Source organism: Echinops telfairi, unplaced genomic scaffold, assembly GCF_000313985.2.
Source record: "Echinops telfairi isolate 266 unplaced genomic scaffold, ASM31398v2 ScPeMD7_7469;HRSCAF=8507_1, whole genome shotgun sequence".
NCBI lineage: Eukaryota > Metazoa > Chordata > Mammalia > Afrosoricida > Tenrecidae > Echinops > Echinops telfairi.
Genome location: NW_022111373.1, coordinates 117,495,522 through 117,515,150, shown reverse-complemented (window position 1 = coordinate 117,515,150; position 19,629 = coordinate 117,495,522). Strand labels below are relative to the sequence as shown.

General features: G+C 46.2%; 1 protein-coding gene across 1 annotated transcript; it reads right to left on the bottom strand.

Moving 5' to 3' along the window:
- Nucleotides 1-6,788: 6,788 nt before the first annotated feature.
- LOC123521095 (A disintegrin and metalloproteinase with thrombospondin motifs 12-like) lies at nucleotides 6,789-18,665 on the bottom strand. The gene is made up of 2 exons (XM_045285152.1): nucleotides 18,380-18,665; nucleotides 6,789-7,211 (listed from the first exon to the last, which is right to left on the bottom strand). The coding sequence occupies exons 1-2, from the start codon at nucleotides 18,504-18,506 to the stop codon at nucleotides 6,814-6,816; spliced, it is 525 nt and encodes a 174-aa protein (XP_045141087.1). The 5' UTR covers nucleotides 18,507-18,665; the 3' UTR covers nucleotides 6,789-6,813.
- Between the last annotated feature and the right edge of the window lie 964 nt (nucleotides 18,666-19,629).

The following is a 19,629-nucleotide window of genomic DNA, read 5'->3' as shown; positions in this document are numbered from 1 at the left end:
GTGGAGAATTTGTCAGGGACGGGTTAGAGATGGGAACACCACCATCAAAAATGTATTGACCTAGATGGAAGATATGGTGAAAAACAATAGCTTCTCGTTTTGATTTTTTTTGTTGATCCTCGTGTGTGTGTGTGTGTGTGTGTGTGTGTGTGTGTGTGTGTGTGAAGGAACCCTGGTGTTTGGCTGCTAAATGAAAGACTGGTGTTTCAACTCCGCCCTATGGATCCACAGGAGACCGACTTCCTCCTCTAAATATTACAGTCCAGAAAATACTATGGGAAAGGTCTCCCCTGTCATATGGGATTGCTTTGAGCAAAATCAGCTCAATAGCACCTAATAATAGCATACAATAAAGGTAAAATGCTCAGTCAAGCTTTCGAATTCAGCAAATACAGGAGAACTTCTCCCACAATTCTCCAAACACATGTAAGTGCTGTATAGATAAACCCTGTTCTGGACTTCCATGACTGAGAAGATGGGTTCAATTCCTATTCCAGCTTACTAACTAAAAGCCCTGGACATTAGACAGAAACAAACATGAAGAGACCACGAGTGCAGGCTCTGAGAGCAGGCAGAGCAGCTAGAAACCTCATGAGCAACAACGCTCTGCGACAGCCGTGGGGTGTGGCTTGGTTTTGCTTCATCTTTTCGACTGGAAGCAACTCAGAAACTTGAACAGGCACAGACAAAACATCCCAACAAAAGCCTCCGCTCTCTGGTCAAAGGATAAGTCAGGGGCCAGTCTAATGGCTGTTTAAACAAGAACTTCCTCGGCAATACAAAGGATTTCACTACTGCTACAGGCAATAGCTTGGTTAAATCTGTGAAGAATGGGCTGAGTGGGTGGGGGAGGTGAGGAGGGGAGGAATCTCTAAAAGTTGAATGCCATATGATTCCACTCATATAACATTCTTGGAATAAATGCACTATAAATGTGGAGAACAGATGAGTGGTTGCCAGGGGCTAAGGAGGGAGTGTTAAAAAGTGTAAAGCGTTAAAAAGCTAAGCTGTTACTTTGAGGTCTGAGATGCAGCTGGACTAATCCCTCAGTCACCCCATAAGCATGCAAATCTGGACAAGAAATAAGGAAGACCAAGGAACTGAGGCACTGTGGTGTTGGTGAATAATGTTGATGATCCCATGCTGTCAGAGGAAGTACAGTCCGGATTCAGTGGCAAGACTTCATCTGATGTAGGCTGGACGTGTCACCAGGAGGAACCGTCCCTGGAGAAGGACATCATGCTGGGTCCATTAGAGGGGCAGTGAAAAGAGGAAGACCTTGGGCAAAACGGCTTCAACAGAGTTCAAACATAACATTTGTGGAGATGGAGCAGGGCCAGGCAGTGTTTCCTCTGTTGCATAGCTAGTCATGCAATCAGGTGGAGTTGACGACCCAGCACCAAAGAACAGCAGCAGATTGAAATGTGGAAATGTTCTTTTTTCTTCTTCCTATTTTAAAAAATCATTTTATTGGGGACTCATACAACTCTCATCACAATCCATCCATCCATCTATTGTGTCAAGCATATTTGTACATTGGTTGTCATCATCATTTTCAAGACATTTTCTTTCTACTTGAGCCCTTGGTATCAGTTCATTTTTCCTCCTCCCCGACCCTTCCTTCCTCCCTCATGAACCCTTGATCATTTTTTTCCATGTCTTACACTGACTGCTGTCTCCCTTCACCCATTTTCCTTTTGTCAGACTGCCTGGGAGGGGGTTATATGTAGATCATTGTGATCAGTTCCCCTTTCTTCCCCCACCTTCCCCTTCCCCTCCTTATTGGTCCTGAGGGGCTTTATCTGTCCTGGATTCCCTTGTTGTGAGCTCTTGTAGCAGTATACATGCTCTGGTCTAGCCAGATTTGTGAGATAGAATTGGGGTCATGATAAGGGGGGGCATTAAAAAAACTAGAGGAAAGTTGTATGTTTCATGAGGGCTATACTACACCCTGACTGGCTTATCTCTTCCTTGTGGGAAATGTTCTTCTCTTGACTGTATCCATTCCTCAATATCCTGATTGTGATACTGGACTATAATTTTGCCAGATGACTACGGGAACCTGGTAAACCATTTCATATCTGTTTACAGTTGCGTACGAATGGACAATTATCACAAAATAACAAGTTTAACTTTTAAAAAACTCTAAGGAAAGCTAATGAAGAAACGACACCATTAGGACTGAGCACAAGGTTTCACCTTTCAGAAGTGCTTGTCCGGGTCTTTGTTCTAAGGAGCCCCTGAGTAAAGTGAACTCACCAATCTCAGTTAATATGGAAAAATGGAACCGCTTGCATATGAGGGAGTCTGTGTGTCAATGTAACTGAGCCATGGTTGGCAGTTATGTGGTGCTGTAATCTTCCCTCCTTGATGGGGTCTGACGTATCAGCCCTGATTTGATATAAAGAGATTATGGTGGAACACACTGTCCTTACTTAGGTCACAGCCCTGAGTAAGACAACACTCCTCCAAGTTTTCCCCCCTCTGGGTCTCGCATCTAGCTCTCATCATCTGAACTCTGGTTCTTAAGAGTTCAGCCAGTGGCCTGCCATATTGCCTGCCAATCACAGGGATGACAAGAGCTCTCTTCACAGATTCGGAGAGAAAGGCACTGAATTACGCTGAAGGTGGCTGCCCAAACTGGTCCTTGGTGACACTCCCTGAGAAATTTGAACCCTAAAGCTGCACGGTGCGTGAATGTGTCAGATAACATTGTGCATGAGTGCACATTTCTCCCAGTGCAAAAATTTGAACTGAAAAACTAACCAAAAATTCTTACCTGGGACTAAACCTGTAGTGTCCCAGAAACAGAAAACCCAAAACCACCTCACCGAAATTCTATAATAACTCTCTGGGGCTCAATTCAGAATTTCTCTATTATGGAACTCAGAATGGGGCATCAGCTAAACTCTAATCATCCAAAAGAAACGGCTCCAATGTTCAATGTTCAAGAAATTTTGGGGTGGGGCAGGGGTGGGAAAGGAGTGGGAAATGATTGCCATCAAAGAAAGTCCAACTCATAGATCCAACAATAGGACTGAGTAGAATTGCCCTCCAGGGTTTCTGTCCTGAGAAAGACTATGCAAATGTTAGCTCTATCCCTGGACGTGGGGTAAGGTCCAGAGTGAGTACGTTGTAAGTCTCCGATCCTTTGAGTTTGAGCGTGGGTGAAAGGGAAAGGGCATACACTGGAGGTCCGAAGCCAGACACGGCAACAGAAGTCAGATCCACAGGCAACGAGCATCCCTTCACCTGGAACTACTCTAGGCTGACTGTCAAATGATGACCCTTCCGTAAATCAACCGGAGGCCAGCCAAGCTGTGCACAGAAAGGGGATTAACTCATTTGGATTCCAGTGTCTTTTTACAGTCAACCATCTAACTGCCCCTGATGTCTGAAAGGCTCCAAAAGAGTCCCAGTGGGTTGTTTCTCTGGCAACATTATTCCGTGATTTCGGTTTAAAACTTCTCCATCGTTTTGGCCACAATAGAAGTCCATTCATGGATACGTGTTTCGTTGCGCTGTCCTCAGCACGAATCTACTATCTGAATCTGTAAATGCCTACAGAGTGGTCCGCCATGGTTCGGGCAACCATTTGGTAGAGATGTAAATCCCCAGGATTCTATTTCCAAACCCAGGATAACTCTTAAGAGTACGCAATTTCCCCCAAAAGCACAAGATCAAAGCTCCAGAAACCAAGCCTGTTGACCCCAGTTGACTCTGACCCCCTGAGATCTACAGAGTTCTACAGAGCAGAACTGCCCTCCCCGCTCCCTCCCTAGGGCTTCCAGGACTGTAAATCTTTACAATAGCCGGCTGCCACATTATTTTTATCCTGGTGTTCCAGAGGAGCATCTGGGTGTTTGAACCATTCATTTTTCTGGTTAGCAGCTGCAATGTTAGCCGGGGCCCCCTTACAAGACCAAACAAGGCTGTCCAGTCCATTCTGACTCCTAGCAACCTTATAGCAAAACCCAAATCAAACTCACTGCCATCGAGTGGGAGTTCATGCTAATTCATAGTGACCGGAGGACAGGGTAGATCTGCCCCTGTGAGTTTCCAAGACTGTAGATCTTTACAGGAGTAGAAAGCTCCGTCTTTCTCCAGGGGAACAGCTAAAGGTTTCGAATGGCTGACCGTGTGGCTAGACCAACACGTAGCCTCTATGCCCCTTGGGCTCAGGGCAGAGTAAAACTGTTCCAATAGCATTTCCATAGCTGTAAATCTTGACGAAGCAAACAGCCTCATCTTTCCCGTGCAGCGTGTAATGGGCTTGGCCTCTAGGTTAGCCATCCCATGCATAGCCCATTACACCGTACCAACTTTACAAGACTAAAGTAGGGAGTCATTCTGATCAGTGCTTCTCAATTCTGGCTACATGTTATAATCACCAGGGAATAAACAGTACTTTAAATCAATGCTAGCTAATCAACTAATGAATACCCACTCGCTCAAACCTTGACTGCACATTAGAATCTCCCGTGGAACATGGAAACATATTGATGCCCAGGTTCCAACTTCAGCCCATTTAAATCAGAACATCTGGAAATCAGCACATGGGTACTTCTTGAAAGCTTCCCAGAGAAGTCCTGTTTAGCCAGGATGTAGATACCCTTCGACCAGCGCTTGTCAAACGTTGCTGGGCACCGCAGTCTTTTGGAGAACCTGGTAAAGCACAGGTTCCCGCCCACTTCCTACCCTCAGAGATTCTGACTGATGACATCTGAAGTGTAGACATTCATTGCCTTTCTAGCAAGCTCCCAGGCAGCATGCAGGATGTAAATCCACAGCGCACCTTGGGGAGTAGCCCTTCAACTTGTGCATGTATGAGAGTCACCACTTTGTTTCTCTAGGAAATCCAGCCGTACACGCCATCTCACTAGGGGAAAGTCAGACACAGGTGTGAGCGAGCAGATTGATAGAAAAAGACAGAGCTAGACATTTCTTTTATTGCATAACTAGAATCATCCAAAGGATCCTTAAGGGGGGAATGAACTTTTTTGGGTATTTTAATTGTTGTGGAAAATTTTACACACATTTTCCCAACGGATTCCAGCAAAGTCAGGCTGTTCAGATACAGGATGAATAGAGTCGGACGTTATAAAGGATAGAAATTCTCAGCCAAGTGAGCGCAACGATGGTAGGATTTTGAACCCCTGTTTTGTAGGAATGTCAGCACCACTCGCGGTTTTGCCCAGCAAACCAGCCCTGGCCTGGGTGCCACGGTCAACATGCCGGGCTCCACCACAGCCAGCCCTCCAGTGACAGTCACTCCCAGAGCACACACGGTCGGGGTTGGCAGCCGCCTCCTCCTCGGACGTGAGAAAACCACTCAGAAACGTCAGCAAGATCCCCAAATTGTCCCTGCTGTTGCCACTGCTACTGCGGGAAGTAAGAAGGCTGACCAAACAAACACTTTTTTAAAGATAGAGTTTGAAAAATAAACGGAGTCAAATTTGGTGATGTAACATGTCATAGAGCAACTCAGACTCAAAGTAATCTCCTTTCTCATTTGTTTGAAAAAGGAGATGGTGAGAAACGTGTATGGGTCCAGTGTTGTCCTTGTGGCTGGGCGCCGTCTACCCTAAGGGCTCATCTGCCAACACTGTGTCCGTCAATGTTCTCCTGTGATTCCTAAGGCCTTTAGGAGCTAATCCCTTAGATACGAACCTCCTATTCCTTCTTCCTAGTCTGTACTAGTCTGGAAGTGGCTCCGAAACCAGACCACCATGGGCTACCCTGCTGGTATGCTAGATACTAGTGCCATTCCTTCCAGCATCACAGTAATGCATACCCATCACAGTAAGACAAACTGACAGACAAGGAGTGACATATGAGAAGCATAAAAATAATTGGGGCCAAGTTTGGCTGAGGTCTACTGTTTACTAAATATACTTTTCTAAGACTTTGCTTTATTTATGTTATGCAGTTCATTTAATCTGCATAACACTCTAGGGCAGTTGACATTCCCCACCCCTGTAAAGCCCAGGCAGTAAATGTTTTAGGTGTTTCAGGCCAAACAGTGCTTGTCTCAGTTACTCTCCTTGTTGTTATGAATCAAAAGCAGCCACAGACAGCATGTGAACATACAGGCTTGTCTTGTTTTCATGAAACTTAGTTACAAAAACACAAGCTGGGCCAGATTGGACCTTTAGGCCCCAGTTTGCCAACTGCTGCTCTCTAAGATGAGTACCGTCCTTTCACAGGTGAGGAAACAGGCACAAAGCCCAAGATCCCATTTGAAATCTGATGACAATACCTGTATAGTTCACCATCATATTGTGATAGCTGCTACTGTGCTCAGCCTTGAGACTGGACTGCAATCCAAAGCCAGCTCTTTCTAATCCAAAAGATGCAGGCCCGTCACTCAGTCACAGCAACCTCCTGCCTTACCTCTGAGCTTAAAGACCCTCTTCGTTGCTCGGAGGGTCCTGGCTGCAGTTCTCTTTTCCTCCTTGAAACCCTCGGTCCACTTATTTTTACCCCTTCCAGAATTGTTGATTGTACATTACCTTTTGTTTATTATGTTCTTTCTCCCCAACCCCCAGGAGGCCAGAATCTGGTATCTCACAGGTGCTCACTGCATCTGTGTTCATGGGCCAACAAACACAACTATAGCTGATCAATGGGAAGAACTCGACTCGGGGTCTACATCACCCCTATTCCCTGCACCTCCCAGCTTGGCTTTTACTTATTGTGCACATTCTCCCCGGACCCTTTTGGAAGCCAGCATCTTCCACTTTACTGTTGATCAGTTCACAGATGCTAGGTATGTCAGTGAATCTGTTTGCAGTGGGCACCCCAGATGATTCACTAGCCCCTGGGAACACCAAGGGAAGATGAACTCACCAGTCCATGGCAGGCACTGAGAGCTGCTGTCCCGATTCGGGTACCCTGCTGCAGAATGGTGCCCCTGAGATGGCAGCGGGGTCCGGAGGAAGCTGCCATCTTCACCTGGGAGAGATTTCCATACCGGCGCTCCACGATGTAGTCATTAGAGAGAAATTCCCGATGGGCGGTCAAGTTCAAGAAGAGGTCCTTCTCCTCAAGGGAAATCCTGTAGTACACTGGGTCATCTGGGCCATCCAAATCTCTCTTCCGCCTGCTGCTGGGAACGGGACGGTGCAAGCCATAGGATAGGAAATGCCCACTCGCATCCACGCGGACAGGCCCCACCACGTGGTACTCTGGCAGGGCCTGCATAAAATGCTCTGAAAGTGAAGGAGACACGGGGTAAAATCAAGAGGGGGCGCTGCCAATTCTGTAACATGGCAGACACATTTGGAATTCAGAATTTCATTTGGAAATTTCAAGTCTCACTTGTTGGTTGCAAAATCCCCATATATAAAGGTCCTTCCCACATGCAAACCTCACTCATTCACTCACTCAATCACTTACTCAACGGGCATCAAGTTGATACCATCAAATATTGATCCTACAGGACAGGGTAGAACTGCCCCTATGAGTTTCTGAAGTTGTATCTATTTACAGGCATAGAAAGTTCCATCTTTCCCTGCTGAGCCACTGGTGGTTTTGAACTGCTGGCCTTGTGGATCGCAGTCCAAATTGTAAGCACTAGACCCCCAGGGCTCCTGTCATGCAAATCTGGTCCACAGTAAATTTCAGGAACAACTCACTGAATGCCATGTAGCACCTGAACCACACTATAGCATCACCCTGAGAGCAGAGATACTATCACAGATACATTAAGGTAGTAGTTCATGCCTGAGGAATAATATCCGGAAAAGGTCAAGGCCAGCCTTATTAGCAGAAACATTTCATGTCCAGAGGTCTTTAATAGAAATCAGCAGAGCTTCACTCTGTGTTCCAAGGAGCTTGAATGTTTCAGGCACTTCCCATTAAGTCAGGTGAGATTTAAAAGCAAAAACAAAGCAAACACCATCGCATGCCCATGTGACAAAACTCACAGCAATTACGGTGCATTAACTGTTCTGTAATGTAGCAAAAGTGCCTAGAAGAACTGGGTTTTGTCCCCCCTACAAAATGCACGAAATAAAATGATAAGTAGCATTAAGATGAGCTGAGCCATGGGTGCAAAATACGAAAATGGCCATTTCAAAAGTACTTGCTCCATCCACACCCGGGCACTTATGCCTTCTGGTTCACCCACATCTAAGCCCCATGTGATCCCCCTCATTTTGGATGTTGTGGCGAACAAGGCATCTAACTCTCAGGGAGCTAGTCGTCATTCTGGATTACAGGCGATTTTCAATAAACCACTGACCACTTAGAAATCTCTGAGAGGGGCAAAGCCTTAAGCTTTCAGCCACTATCCAAAAGAGTGGTGGTCCCAACCCAGCCAGAGGGGCCTCAGAAGAAAGGACAGGCCATTTGCCACCCAAAGATCACGACATTCAAAAGCGTACGGAGCACGTGCACTCTGCCATTTAGCCTGTCCCAACCACAGCAACACTACAGAGTAGTACTGCTTCCAAGGGTTGCCAGGACCAACCTTGAGCCAACTCCTACATGCAAGAAGTTTCGTTTTTTATTATCAGAATCACCTTCACTTTCTGCACAGGTAGCTTTTAAATCATCCTGCACTAAACCCCAAACCAAAGCAGACCAGTACCATCAAAGTGATTTCCACTCATAATGACTCAGAGTTTCCCAGGCTGTAAGGCTTTACAGGAGCAGAGAGCATCCCCTTGCTCCCACAGAGGCTGGTGGTTTTGAACCACGGACCTTGTGGTTAGCAACCCAATACTTCACCATCACGGCTCCTTTCCTTGCACACACACAGAGAAAAAAGCTCTGGAAATGCACTGCCATCAAGCTGATTCTGACTCCTGGAGGCCGTACAGGGCAGAACAGACCTGCCCCTGTGGATTTCTAAGGCAGTAAATCTTTGGGAGGGGGGGACAGGGAATCTCGTCTTTCTCCTGCAGGTGGTAGTTTCGATGTGCTGATTGGATAGTCAGCTGCCCAACTTGGAGCCCACGCAGCCGCCAAGGCCACTCTTTGCACCAAAGCAAGGCTTAAAGAAAAGCCATATGCGCTCATTCCAACTTACACAGAAAGCCGTAAAGACAAAATCAGGAACAGGACTTGGTCGTTACCAGAGACTGTCTGCATCTACTTTAGAGCCCTAACTCAAACCCTCCTCTTTGGTCCTCTGCTGTTTCTGGTTCAGTTCTCTCTTCTTGCTCAGAACTTTCGGTTCCCCTCCCAGAATTCCCTGATTTATGTGACCTTTTGTTGATTAAGGATCCTGGGTGGCATAGTGGGGTACGAGTTGGGCTGCTAACTGCGAGGTTGGCTGTTTGAAACCACCAGCTGCTTTGAGAAATATGGGGTTTTCTACTCCCGTAAAGAGTTCAAGGCTTAGAACCCCATAGGAGCCATTCTACTCTGTCCTATGGTTCTTGTGAGTTACAATTGACTAGATGGCAGTGAGTTTTATTTTGTTTTTATTGATTACATTCCTTCTCCCTCTGTTAGTCCAGTAGACTAAAGAAACAAATCTAGGGAGACACTCACACACGTATAAGAAAGAGCTTTATATGTAAGAGTAATTGAATATTGAGAAAACATCCCAGGTCAGTCCAGATCAAGTCCACATGTCCGATATCAGCCCATATGTCCAGTACCAGTCTATAAATTCCTCTTCAGACTCACGCAACACATGCAATGACGCCCAATCACAGGCTAATGAGTGAAAAGTCTTGTGGATCCAGTGGCAGTAGAGGCATCTCAGCACTGGCAGGGGGTCTCCACGTGGCTCCTCCAGCTCAGGGCATTAGCATAGTTCCATGTGTCACGTCAGCTGCAATGACTCCCAGGGAGTGAGCCGAGAGAGAAGGAAATACAGGAGTTCCCAGAATCCTCAGGAAAAGGCCATGCCCACACAGAAGCCTCATTGTCTATGACCTGATTGAAGCCTAGACTCCACCCCTTCACTCTGAATCCTCAAATTGACACCAGATTATGTAACTATTTCACTCCCCAACCCCTTTGGAGGGCCAGAACTATGTATACATGTGTTTATGTATCAGTGAGAGAGGAAGCATCCTTGCCCTGCTGAAGAAAACCCAGGTTTGATTGTCAGTCAATAGACCTCATCTATGCAGCTACCACCACCTGCGAGGGGAGGTTTGCATTTCTCTGTGAAGCTGAACAGGCTTCTGCAGAGCTTCTACAGCAGTGGTTCTCAACCTTCCTAACGCCGCGACCCTTCAATACGGTTCCTCATGTTGTGGTGACCCCCAACCATAAAATGATTTCCATTGCTACTTCATCACTGTCATTTTGCTACTGTGATGAATCAGACGACCCCTGTGAAAGGGTCGTTTGACCCCCAAAGGAGTCGCGACCCACAGGTTGAGAACCACTGTTCTAGACAAAGCTGGACGAGGGGAAAAAGGCACATCTATCTACTATAAGCAATCAGGCAATGAACACATTATGGGTCACAGCAGCCCAAACACAAGTCATCATAGGGATGGCACGGGCCTGGGTTCCCTTTTGTTTTGTTGGGAAGTGGTACCCAGCAGTCAGGAGCCAACAAAATCACCACCGTAGATGCGTGAACAGAGTTGTAGCTGGTCCGGTGGAAGAGCTGCAGTTGATGGGCTACAACTAGATTTTTATTCTGCTGTTGTTTCTCCTAGGCAACTGCCTTGAAACATACCCTGTGGGCTCATTCTTCTCTCCCTGGAGCAAAATGCTGAGCAGAACAGAGACTTTTCACTCTAAGGCATTAACAAATTGCCTCAGATGTCCAAAAGCCCTGTCTCCTTGTTACCAACTGCAGCTGTTAGAAATAACAGACCACATAACAACATGGGGGAAAAAATTCTTAAAAGCAAAGTGCAATGAAAAATAGGAAACAGCACAAGTTAATACCCAGCCATTTACAGTAATGAGAAATACATGCACACACAAAAACAACTCCGTTTTTCAGAGCACATTAAAACAAAAAATATACATGGAGCCCATGAACATAATTTTCAACAAGGAAGAATAGGAATAGAAAGGCAGGCCTGAAATGATAAATAATTTTTAAAGGGTTTTAAACAAATTAATGCTATGGTTGCTGTGAGGGGCTGTGGAGTCCGTTCAGACTGATCACCACCCTGTGTACAATGCTGTCTGGTCCCGCACGGTCCTCACAATGGATGTCGTGTCTGAGCACATCAGTTGCAGCCACTGTGTCACTCTTATCTTGTCAAAGGCCTCCCACTTTTTCCACTCTTCCTCTACTTTACCAAGTACGATGGGCTTTCCCGACATTCAAATGGATAGATCCTTCTCTGCTCTTCTTTAAACAGTGTCCAACTTTCACATGCATATGAACGAATGAAAATACAGTGACTTGGGGGAGGCTCACCTTAGTTCTCAAAGTAGCTGCCTTCCCTTTCAACACCATCAAGAACTCTTGTGCAGCATATCTACCCAACGCAATGGCTCCTTTGATCTCTTGACTGCTGCTTTCATGAGCACTGATTGTGGATCCTAGCAAGGCAAAACCCTTGACAAGTTCAATGGTTTCTTCATTTATCGTGATGTTACTGTTGGTCCAGTTGTGAGGATTTTGTTCTTTTGTACATTGAGTTGCAATCCATATTGAAGGCTGTAATCCTTGATATTCATCAGCAAGTGCTGCAAGTTCTCCCAAGTTATGCCATCTGCATTTCATGGATTGATTAATAAGCCTTTTTCTGATCTTGATGCCAAATATTCTTAATATAATCCAGCTCTTTGATTATTGACTCAGCATACAGATTGAATAAATATGGTGAGAAGATACAACCCTTATACACATTTTTCCTGATTTTAAACCATGCAGTATTCCCTTGTTCTCTTTGAACAACTCCTTCTTGATCCATGCACAAGTTCTGAATGAGCACAATGTAGTGTTCTGGAATCCCCATTCCTCCATAGGTTATCCACAGTTTATGGTTCACACGGTCCAATGCTTTTGTACAGTCAATGAAACACAAATAAGCATGTTTCTGATATTCTTTGCTGTGAGCCAAGATCTATCTGACACCAGTCATGTTATCCCTTGTTCCATGTCCTCTTCTGAATCCAGCCTGAACCTTTGGCAGTTCCCTGCCAATGTGCTGCTATTACCCTTGCTGGTTAATCCTCAGCAACATTGTACGTACATGTGATATTAATGATATTGTTCTATAATTTTAGTATTCTAAGGAATCGCCTTTTTTGGAATGGGCACAAATATGGATCTCTTCCAGCCACGTGGTCAAGTAGCTGTCGTCCAAATTTCCTGGCATAGATGGCTGAGTACTTCCAGTGCTTCATCAGTTTGCTAAAACATTTTGATTGGTATTCCATCAATTCCTGGATCAGCCTTGTTTTCAGCTAATACTTTCAGTGCAGCTTGGACTTCTTCCATACATATTACCTCATGAAATGTTTGAATGTCAAGTAGTCCTTTTGGGTACATTAATTCTGTGTGTTCTTTCCATCGTCTTTTGATGCTTCCTGCATCATTCAATATTTTGTCCATTGAATCTTTGACCATTGCACCTTGAGGCTTGAGGGGGTTTTTCTTAGGTTCTTTTGGTTTAAGATACACTGAGCATGTTTATCTTTCTGTTTTTCTAACTCTAGGTCTTTGTACATTTCATTGCCATATTTAGCGTTGCTTTCTCAAGCTGCACTTTGAAGTTTTCTGTTCGGCTCTTCGACGTCGAAAATTCGTCCCTTTTCCTTCGCCACTCTGATCCAGATGGACTTTCAGAGTCTTTTCTGACGCTGGGTTTGCTCTTTTCTTTTTCTTTTCAATCACCTTTTGCTTTCTTCGTGGATGATGTTCTCGATGCTACCCAACACCTCATCAGGTCATCGGTCATTACTGTTCAGTGTTTCAAATCTGTACTTGCCATGTTCTCACAGTTCAGGTGGGAGAGACTCAAGATTGTGTTCTGGCTCTAATGGCCTTCTTTTCGTTTTCTTCAGCTTCAACCTGCACTTACATATGAACCATGGTGGTCTGTTGCACAGTTGGCACCTGGACTGGTTTTAGATGCTAATATTGCGCTTCTCCGTCATCTCTTCCCACAGATGTATTCGATTTGATTTCTGTCTATTCCATGTGAAGTTCACGTGTATAGTTATCTTTTGTGTTGTTGAAAAAGGGTATTCATGATAAACAAGTCGTTGTTCCTGCAACATTCTACCACGTGGTCTCCAGCTTCATTTCTATCACCAAGCCATCTTTTCCAACTAGCGTTCCCCCTCAGATTTAAGATCTCCACAGACACCGACACAAAAGGAAAATCCCACTTTAGCATCTGGGTATATCTGCCTGTCTCTGCGTCACCATCAAAACAGAGAAACAAAGGCCTTTTCGAACAGATTATTTTTCTATAAGTAATTACTGAGCAATTTAAAGAGGACACAAACTAAAGTCAATTTTATTTTAAATAAATGAACTCTGTGTCTGCTCCTGTTCATGGTTACAGTCTCAGAAACCCATAGGAGGTTACTATGAGTTCGCACTAACTGTATGGCAGTGAGTCTGGAGCTTAGAGCTTGTCCTGGGAAAGAGTTAAAAAACGTTTTCTTTGTTAAACCGCAAATTTGGCTATAAAATGAGGGGGCTTCAAAAAGTTGGTGGGGAAGAAAGTGGATTTAAAAGATAATGATTTTTTTTCATGAACTTTTTGAATCCCCTTTGTAAAGTCAGGTAGTCAGTCCATGGAGACCAGCAGGTGCACTTTCAAACAACATGATTTGTTTTCCTAGTTTTCAATGCACTATTAATGTAGAGTGATATATCAAAGCAATGTACAGCACACTTAACAAGTATGACATCATGCACAACAGAGCAGGACACTGCCCAGATCTGCTCCATCCATGATTGGTCACGGACCATTGTAATCCAGCAGGTTCTCGTTGGCGGATTTTCAAAAGTCGATTTCCAAGTCTTTCTTCCTAGTCTGGAAACTCATTGAAACCTGTTCTTCACCATAACAGCATGCAAACCACTACTGCAGACAAGTGGTGGCTACACAAGACGTGACTGTTGTTGTTGTTGTTGTTGTTGTTGTTAGGTGTCCTTGAATCAGGTTCAACTCAAAGTGACCCTATACGCAACAGAACAAAATACTGCACCATTCTCACCATTGATGTCATGTGTAAGCCCATCGTTGCAGCCACTGTGTCAAGTCAGTTACCAGTGATTGGTGCAAGATGTGCTCCGTCTAGAAAATGAGCCTGGGACACTCACCCTGAAGGCAAGAATTCTGCCACCGAGCACCGATGTCTCCATTTCTCTCCCGAGTGAACTAAAAGGAAGTGTACTCAGACCATTCTCTTTTATAAACCTACAAGTTGGGCCTCCACTTAAGTACTCCCTCAATGCAAGAACACTTTGTTTTATTAACTGGCATTCCATGATGCTTACCTTCCTGACACGATCACTGAAGACAAAGCGGGTGCATTAGTAAACGTGTTGAAGAAAGCTGATGGTGCCTGGCAATAAAAAGATATAGCGTCTGGGGTCTTAAAGGCTTGAAGGTAAACAAGCGGCCATCTAGCTCAAAGCAACAAAGCCGACATGGAAGAAGCACACCAGCCTGTGTGATTACAAGGTGTCGAAGGGATCAGGTATCAGGCATCAAAGAACAAAAATCATATCATTGAGAATGAGTGGGCGTGCAGAGTGGAGACCCAAAGCCCATCTGTAGGCAATTGGACATCCCATTACAGAAGGGACGGGGGGAGGAGACGAACCAGTCAGGGTGCAGTATAGCAACGATGAAACATACAACTTCCCTCTAGTTCTTAAATGCTTCCTCCCCACGCCCCACTCCACAATTATGATCCCAATTCTATCTTATAAACCTGGCTAGGCCAGAGTATTTACACTGATACAGATAGAAACTGCAAACACAGGGAATCCAGGACAGATTAGCTCTTCAGGACCAGTGGTGAGAGTGGCAATACTGGAAGAGTGGAGGGAAGGTGGGGTAGAAAGGGGAAACCGATAATAAGGATCTACATATAATCCCCGTCCCTGGGGGACAGATAACAGAAAAGTGGGTGAAGGGAGACGTTAGACAGTGTAAGGTATGACAAAATAATAATAATTTATAAATTATCAAGGGTTCATGATGGAGGATGACAGGGAGGGAGGGGGAAAATGAGGAGCTGATACCAAGGGCTCAAGTAGAAAGCAAATGTTTTGAGAATGATGAGGGTAACAAATTTACAAATGTGCTTGCCGTAATGGATGTATGTACGTATTGGGATAAGAGTTGAATGAGCCCCCAGTAAAATAATTTCAAAACAAAACAAAACCAAAAAAGCATTGTTATAAAATAATAGAAACTTTCATTAAATAAACAAAACTATATATTAAAAAGAAAAAAATAATAGTATAAATAAAATAAACCTATGTGTTCATGCATCTCTGCAAGGAGTCTTGAAAGAGAACTGCATGCTGGGTAAAGTGGAAGATTGGCCAAAAAAAGGAAGACACTCCAGGAGAAGGATTCATCCAGTGTCTACAACAAAGGGCTCAAACACACCAGCAATGGTGAGGGTGCTGCAGGAGGGGGCAGGGTTTCAGTCAGTTATACATGGGGTCCCCAGGAACCAACTCCATGGCACCGAGCCACCACAGCAACAGATAACAAAGACCCCTAAAGGCACTGCTGGGTAAGCAGGGCACTGCTCATCCTAAGACCCTGGTTTCAAACCCCTTATCCGTCTTGGGGGAGACAGAGGAAGCTCTCTGCTTCTGTAAAGATTGACAGTCTTGGAAACCCTACACAGGGTCGCGATGAGTTGGAATGGAATTGGAAAAAGTTCCGAGCTCGATTTAATGCCAATTCTCTCCACATCTAACACTAAAGGTGACTAAAGAAACCACTTCCCACTTCCCATAGAGGAAAGAGCCAGGCTGCCATGAGTCTGGCCCACACAGAGCTGAGCTCCCTGACAGAGAGGCGCGGGAGTGAGCAGAGCTGAAAGCCAACCTGGGAGAATGTGTCTTTGAATGAAATCATCTCCAAATGGCCTGGGAAGTGCTTGCAGCTTTGTTTGTGCTGCCTCAGAAGAAAAGAGAGATTTTTCACAGGGGACCTTTTTTTTTTTAAAGAACAACAAACGCTGCTATTTTAAGCTTGGGGGATGGGGGATTGTATCTGGAAGTTTACACAAGTGGGTGCTGGCTGATTGACATCTAGCCCCAGCACTGGCTGGTCCCAGCTTCCAAGTTTAGCAAAGGGGGAAGCTGTTTCCTGAAGCTCCTGCAGCCCTGGGCACATGAGTTCTCTCCAGCACTGTGTGAGGTTTGCAAGCTAGGCAGAAAAAGCTGCTTAGAAATTCTAAGCAAGGTTTGTCATTTGCCTGATGTTGGAAGGCAACGGGGCATCGCAAAGTCATGAAGGACACCTCCCAAGACTTGGGCAGCCAGCAAGCCCAAGACTTACTGGTACAAGGTTACTGGCTATTTACTAGAGGTACTAGGTAACTGTGTGTGTGTGTGTGTGTGTGTGTGTGTGTGTGTGTGTGTGTGTGTTTATGAAGAGTCCCTGGCCTGGGGCGGGGGGTTCAAACAGTACTACTGGCCTGCTAACCAAAAGGCTGGCAGTACAAGCACACGCAGAGGAACCTATGAAGAAAGCGCTGGGAACTGACTATTTTAAACATCAGCCGCTGAAGAGACTGGGGACACAGGTCTACTCTGACACACATAGATCACGCGACTCAGAGTGGACTCAACAACAACTGGGACTGGCGGGTAGCCGCACAAACCTGGGGAGAGCCTTCACACTAAGGTTGGGGAAATTACTTCTGGAAGCAAAAGAAAAAAAACCACAGCCTAGACCAGAGGATGTACACTGGTACAGATAGGAACTGAAAATACAGGGAATCCAGGGCGGATGAGCCCTACAGGACCAGTGGTGTGAGTGGCGAAACAGGAAAGGTAGAGGGAGAGTGGGTGGGAAAGAGGGAACCGATTACAAGGAACTATATGTGACCTCCTCCCTGGGGGACGGACAACCAAAAAGTGGGTGAAGGGAGACGTCGGACAGGGCAAGATATGACAAAATAACAATTTATAAACTATCAAGGGCTCATGAGGGAGGGGGGAGGGAGGGGAAAAATGAGGACCTAATGCCGGGGATTTAAGTGGAGAGAAAATGTTTTGAGAATGATGTACAAATGCGCTTTACACAATTGATGTGTGTATGGATTGCGATAACAGTTGTATGAGCCCCTAATAAAATGTTTAAAAACAAAACACAGCCATTGATAATCCTATGAAGCATAGTTCTATTCTGAGACACATGGCCATCAGTCCAAGCTGAGTCTACAACTGGTGTTTACTATTATTAAGGAACTGTGTCCCTTAAGTGTGAGAGCGCCAACTCTAGGATCAGGCTGCCTGGGTTCAAACCCTCGCTCCACCCATAAACGCTCAGGGTCCTCATTTGTAAACTAGGGAAGGTGGCAGTAAGGCCTTGCATTCCTAAGGCAGTTAGCAGTGGTTGGATAAGCTAATACACACACACACACACACACACACACACACACACACAGTGCCTTAAAGAAGCATGGCACAAGGCCATACTCAGGACAAGTGACCATGACTGTTGCTGGGACAGTGTTTTCCCAGAGGGGCCAGCAGTTCCAAGCAGGAGACCAGTCCCTTAGTCCCTCTGGCCTTTCCAAGTCAGACAAAAGGCAAGGGAAACATGATTGGTGCTAAAAATAATAATGATGACAATAAATCGCCCATCCCAGCTCTTCCGATGGGCTCTCAAACCCTGAGGTTTCAAGACCTTCCCAAAGGGAAGCACACTTGCCCAGTGTGACCAGGAAGGTGGGATAGAGAAAGGGAAGCCCCTACCACCCTCCCCCCACCCCACCCCCAAAGTGCTGTTAGCTTTAAAAAAAGCAACCCGAAATCTTTCCAGGAAACCAAAACACAGCCCAACTTTCTCCACAGGAGGTCGGAATTACATTTGGGCTTCCCTGGCCAGAAGTTTAAAAGTAACTGGAAACATTGCGTGGTCAGTTAGAACTTAAAAATGAGAGAGAGAAAATTTTTTTTTCCTTCTTCAGAATCTGAAAAATAGCGTTGAAACAGTGTACCATTCAAAGAAGAGACAAAAGGAGAGGGACTGAGAGAAAGAAAGGAAGGGAGGTGATCTTTCAAAGACTGGTTCGCAAGGGCCCCTTTCAGGCTGACTCTCTTTAAAAGCTGTGAGTTCTGGAAACTCTATGCCTCTCAGACGCCCTGGACACCCACTTGGGGACTCAGCCTTGCAGAATCGGGAGTTCAGCCCCAGTGGGGGGAAGGGAAGGAGGAGGCACCATGTATCCACATCTCTTCTTCCCACCACTGTTTTGAAAGGGAAATAGTAAAATCACTAACCTTGTCTCTTGTCCGGGAAGCGGACCGTGCCCAGCGGAGCCTGGCGCCCACAGCAGAGTGTCCCGAAGTAGAGGAGGTGGACCAGGAGGGGAAAGTTTGCGAGCCAGCTCCTCTGGGCACATGGCATGATTCAGTTGTGGGGGAGAAGAAAAATAGAAAAGTTTGAGCCCTCAGCTCAGGAAATCGAGTCCTTGCCTGGGGCCCAGCTGACAGGCACTGGGGTGCATGGTCCAGAACTGGGGAGCCAGTGGGAAGACGCAGCCCACCACCTCCCTGGGCAGTTCTGAGCGGAAAGGGGCTAGGTACCTTTGTCCCCCTCTGTGCTCCTGCAAGGGGAGCGATTGGGCTGACAGTGGCTGAGCGCTAAGGGGTGTGGAGTGGGTCGGAGCACAGCCCACCCCACGTCCCCACCCCTCTGTCTGCCTTCCTCACGCCCAGACCGCATCTTCCCCGGACTCCCACCCCCGCGCTCTCCAGCCCCGCCCAGAGCTGGGGCCCAGCCGGCCAAATAGGGGCGCCCTGAGAGCCACCCCGGGCAGGAGGGGGAAGGCAGGGGGGAAGGGGGGAGGCAGCCCGCTGGACTAGGATCCCAGGCCAGCCTCTCGCCTGGCCAAAATACTAGCGGCAAAAGTTGAGCCCTAAAGTGGGGAGAAAGGACCCCACTCCCTTCCGCCTCCCAGCTCAGTGCTGCCCCCTGATGCTGCCTGCAGAATCCAGCTGTCCCCAGCGTGGCCGGCCAAGACTCCTCCTTCCCACCAGGCGGGATAGGACTTCCATTTGAAAAGGTTACAAGTTACCAATAGCTTTTTGTTTGTTTGCTTGCTTGCTTGGCCAAGTCACGGAGAGCGACAAAGTCCAGCTAATCTGCTAGCCTGGGTGGCATACAGAGCGCTGGTTGTGTAGTGGTTTATTCGTTCGACTGCTAAACACAGGTCAGCAGTTCGAACTCACCCACTAGCTGCGGCTTGGAGGAACAGTTGAGGTTTTCCACTCCACTGAAATGCAAAGAGGAGCCCTGATGGCGTAGTGGTTGTGGGCTGCGATCTGCACCATCTGCAGTTCGAAACCACGAGCTACTTCCCATAGAAAATCCGTTTCGGAAACTCACAGGAAGCAGTTCTACTTGGTCCCATAGGGTCACTATGAGTTGAAATGGACAAGATGGAAGTGAGTTTGATTTTTTTTAATCAGCTGGTATGGTGGGTGCCATCGAATGGGCTCTGACCCATAGGGACCTTCTGCACAACAGA

What these genes read in the sequence shown, in the direction of transcription:
- LOC123521095 (XM_045285152.1), bottom strand. Translation starts at nt 18,506, where the DNA reads ATGCCATGTGCCCAGAGGAGCTGGCTCGCAAACTTTCCCCTCCTGGTC. An exon ending in CTTCCCGGACAAGAGACAAG is followed by an intron (nt 7,212 to 18,379) that starts GTTAGTGATTTT and finishes CTTCACTTTCAG; the next exon opens with AGCATTTTATGCAGGCCCTG.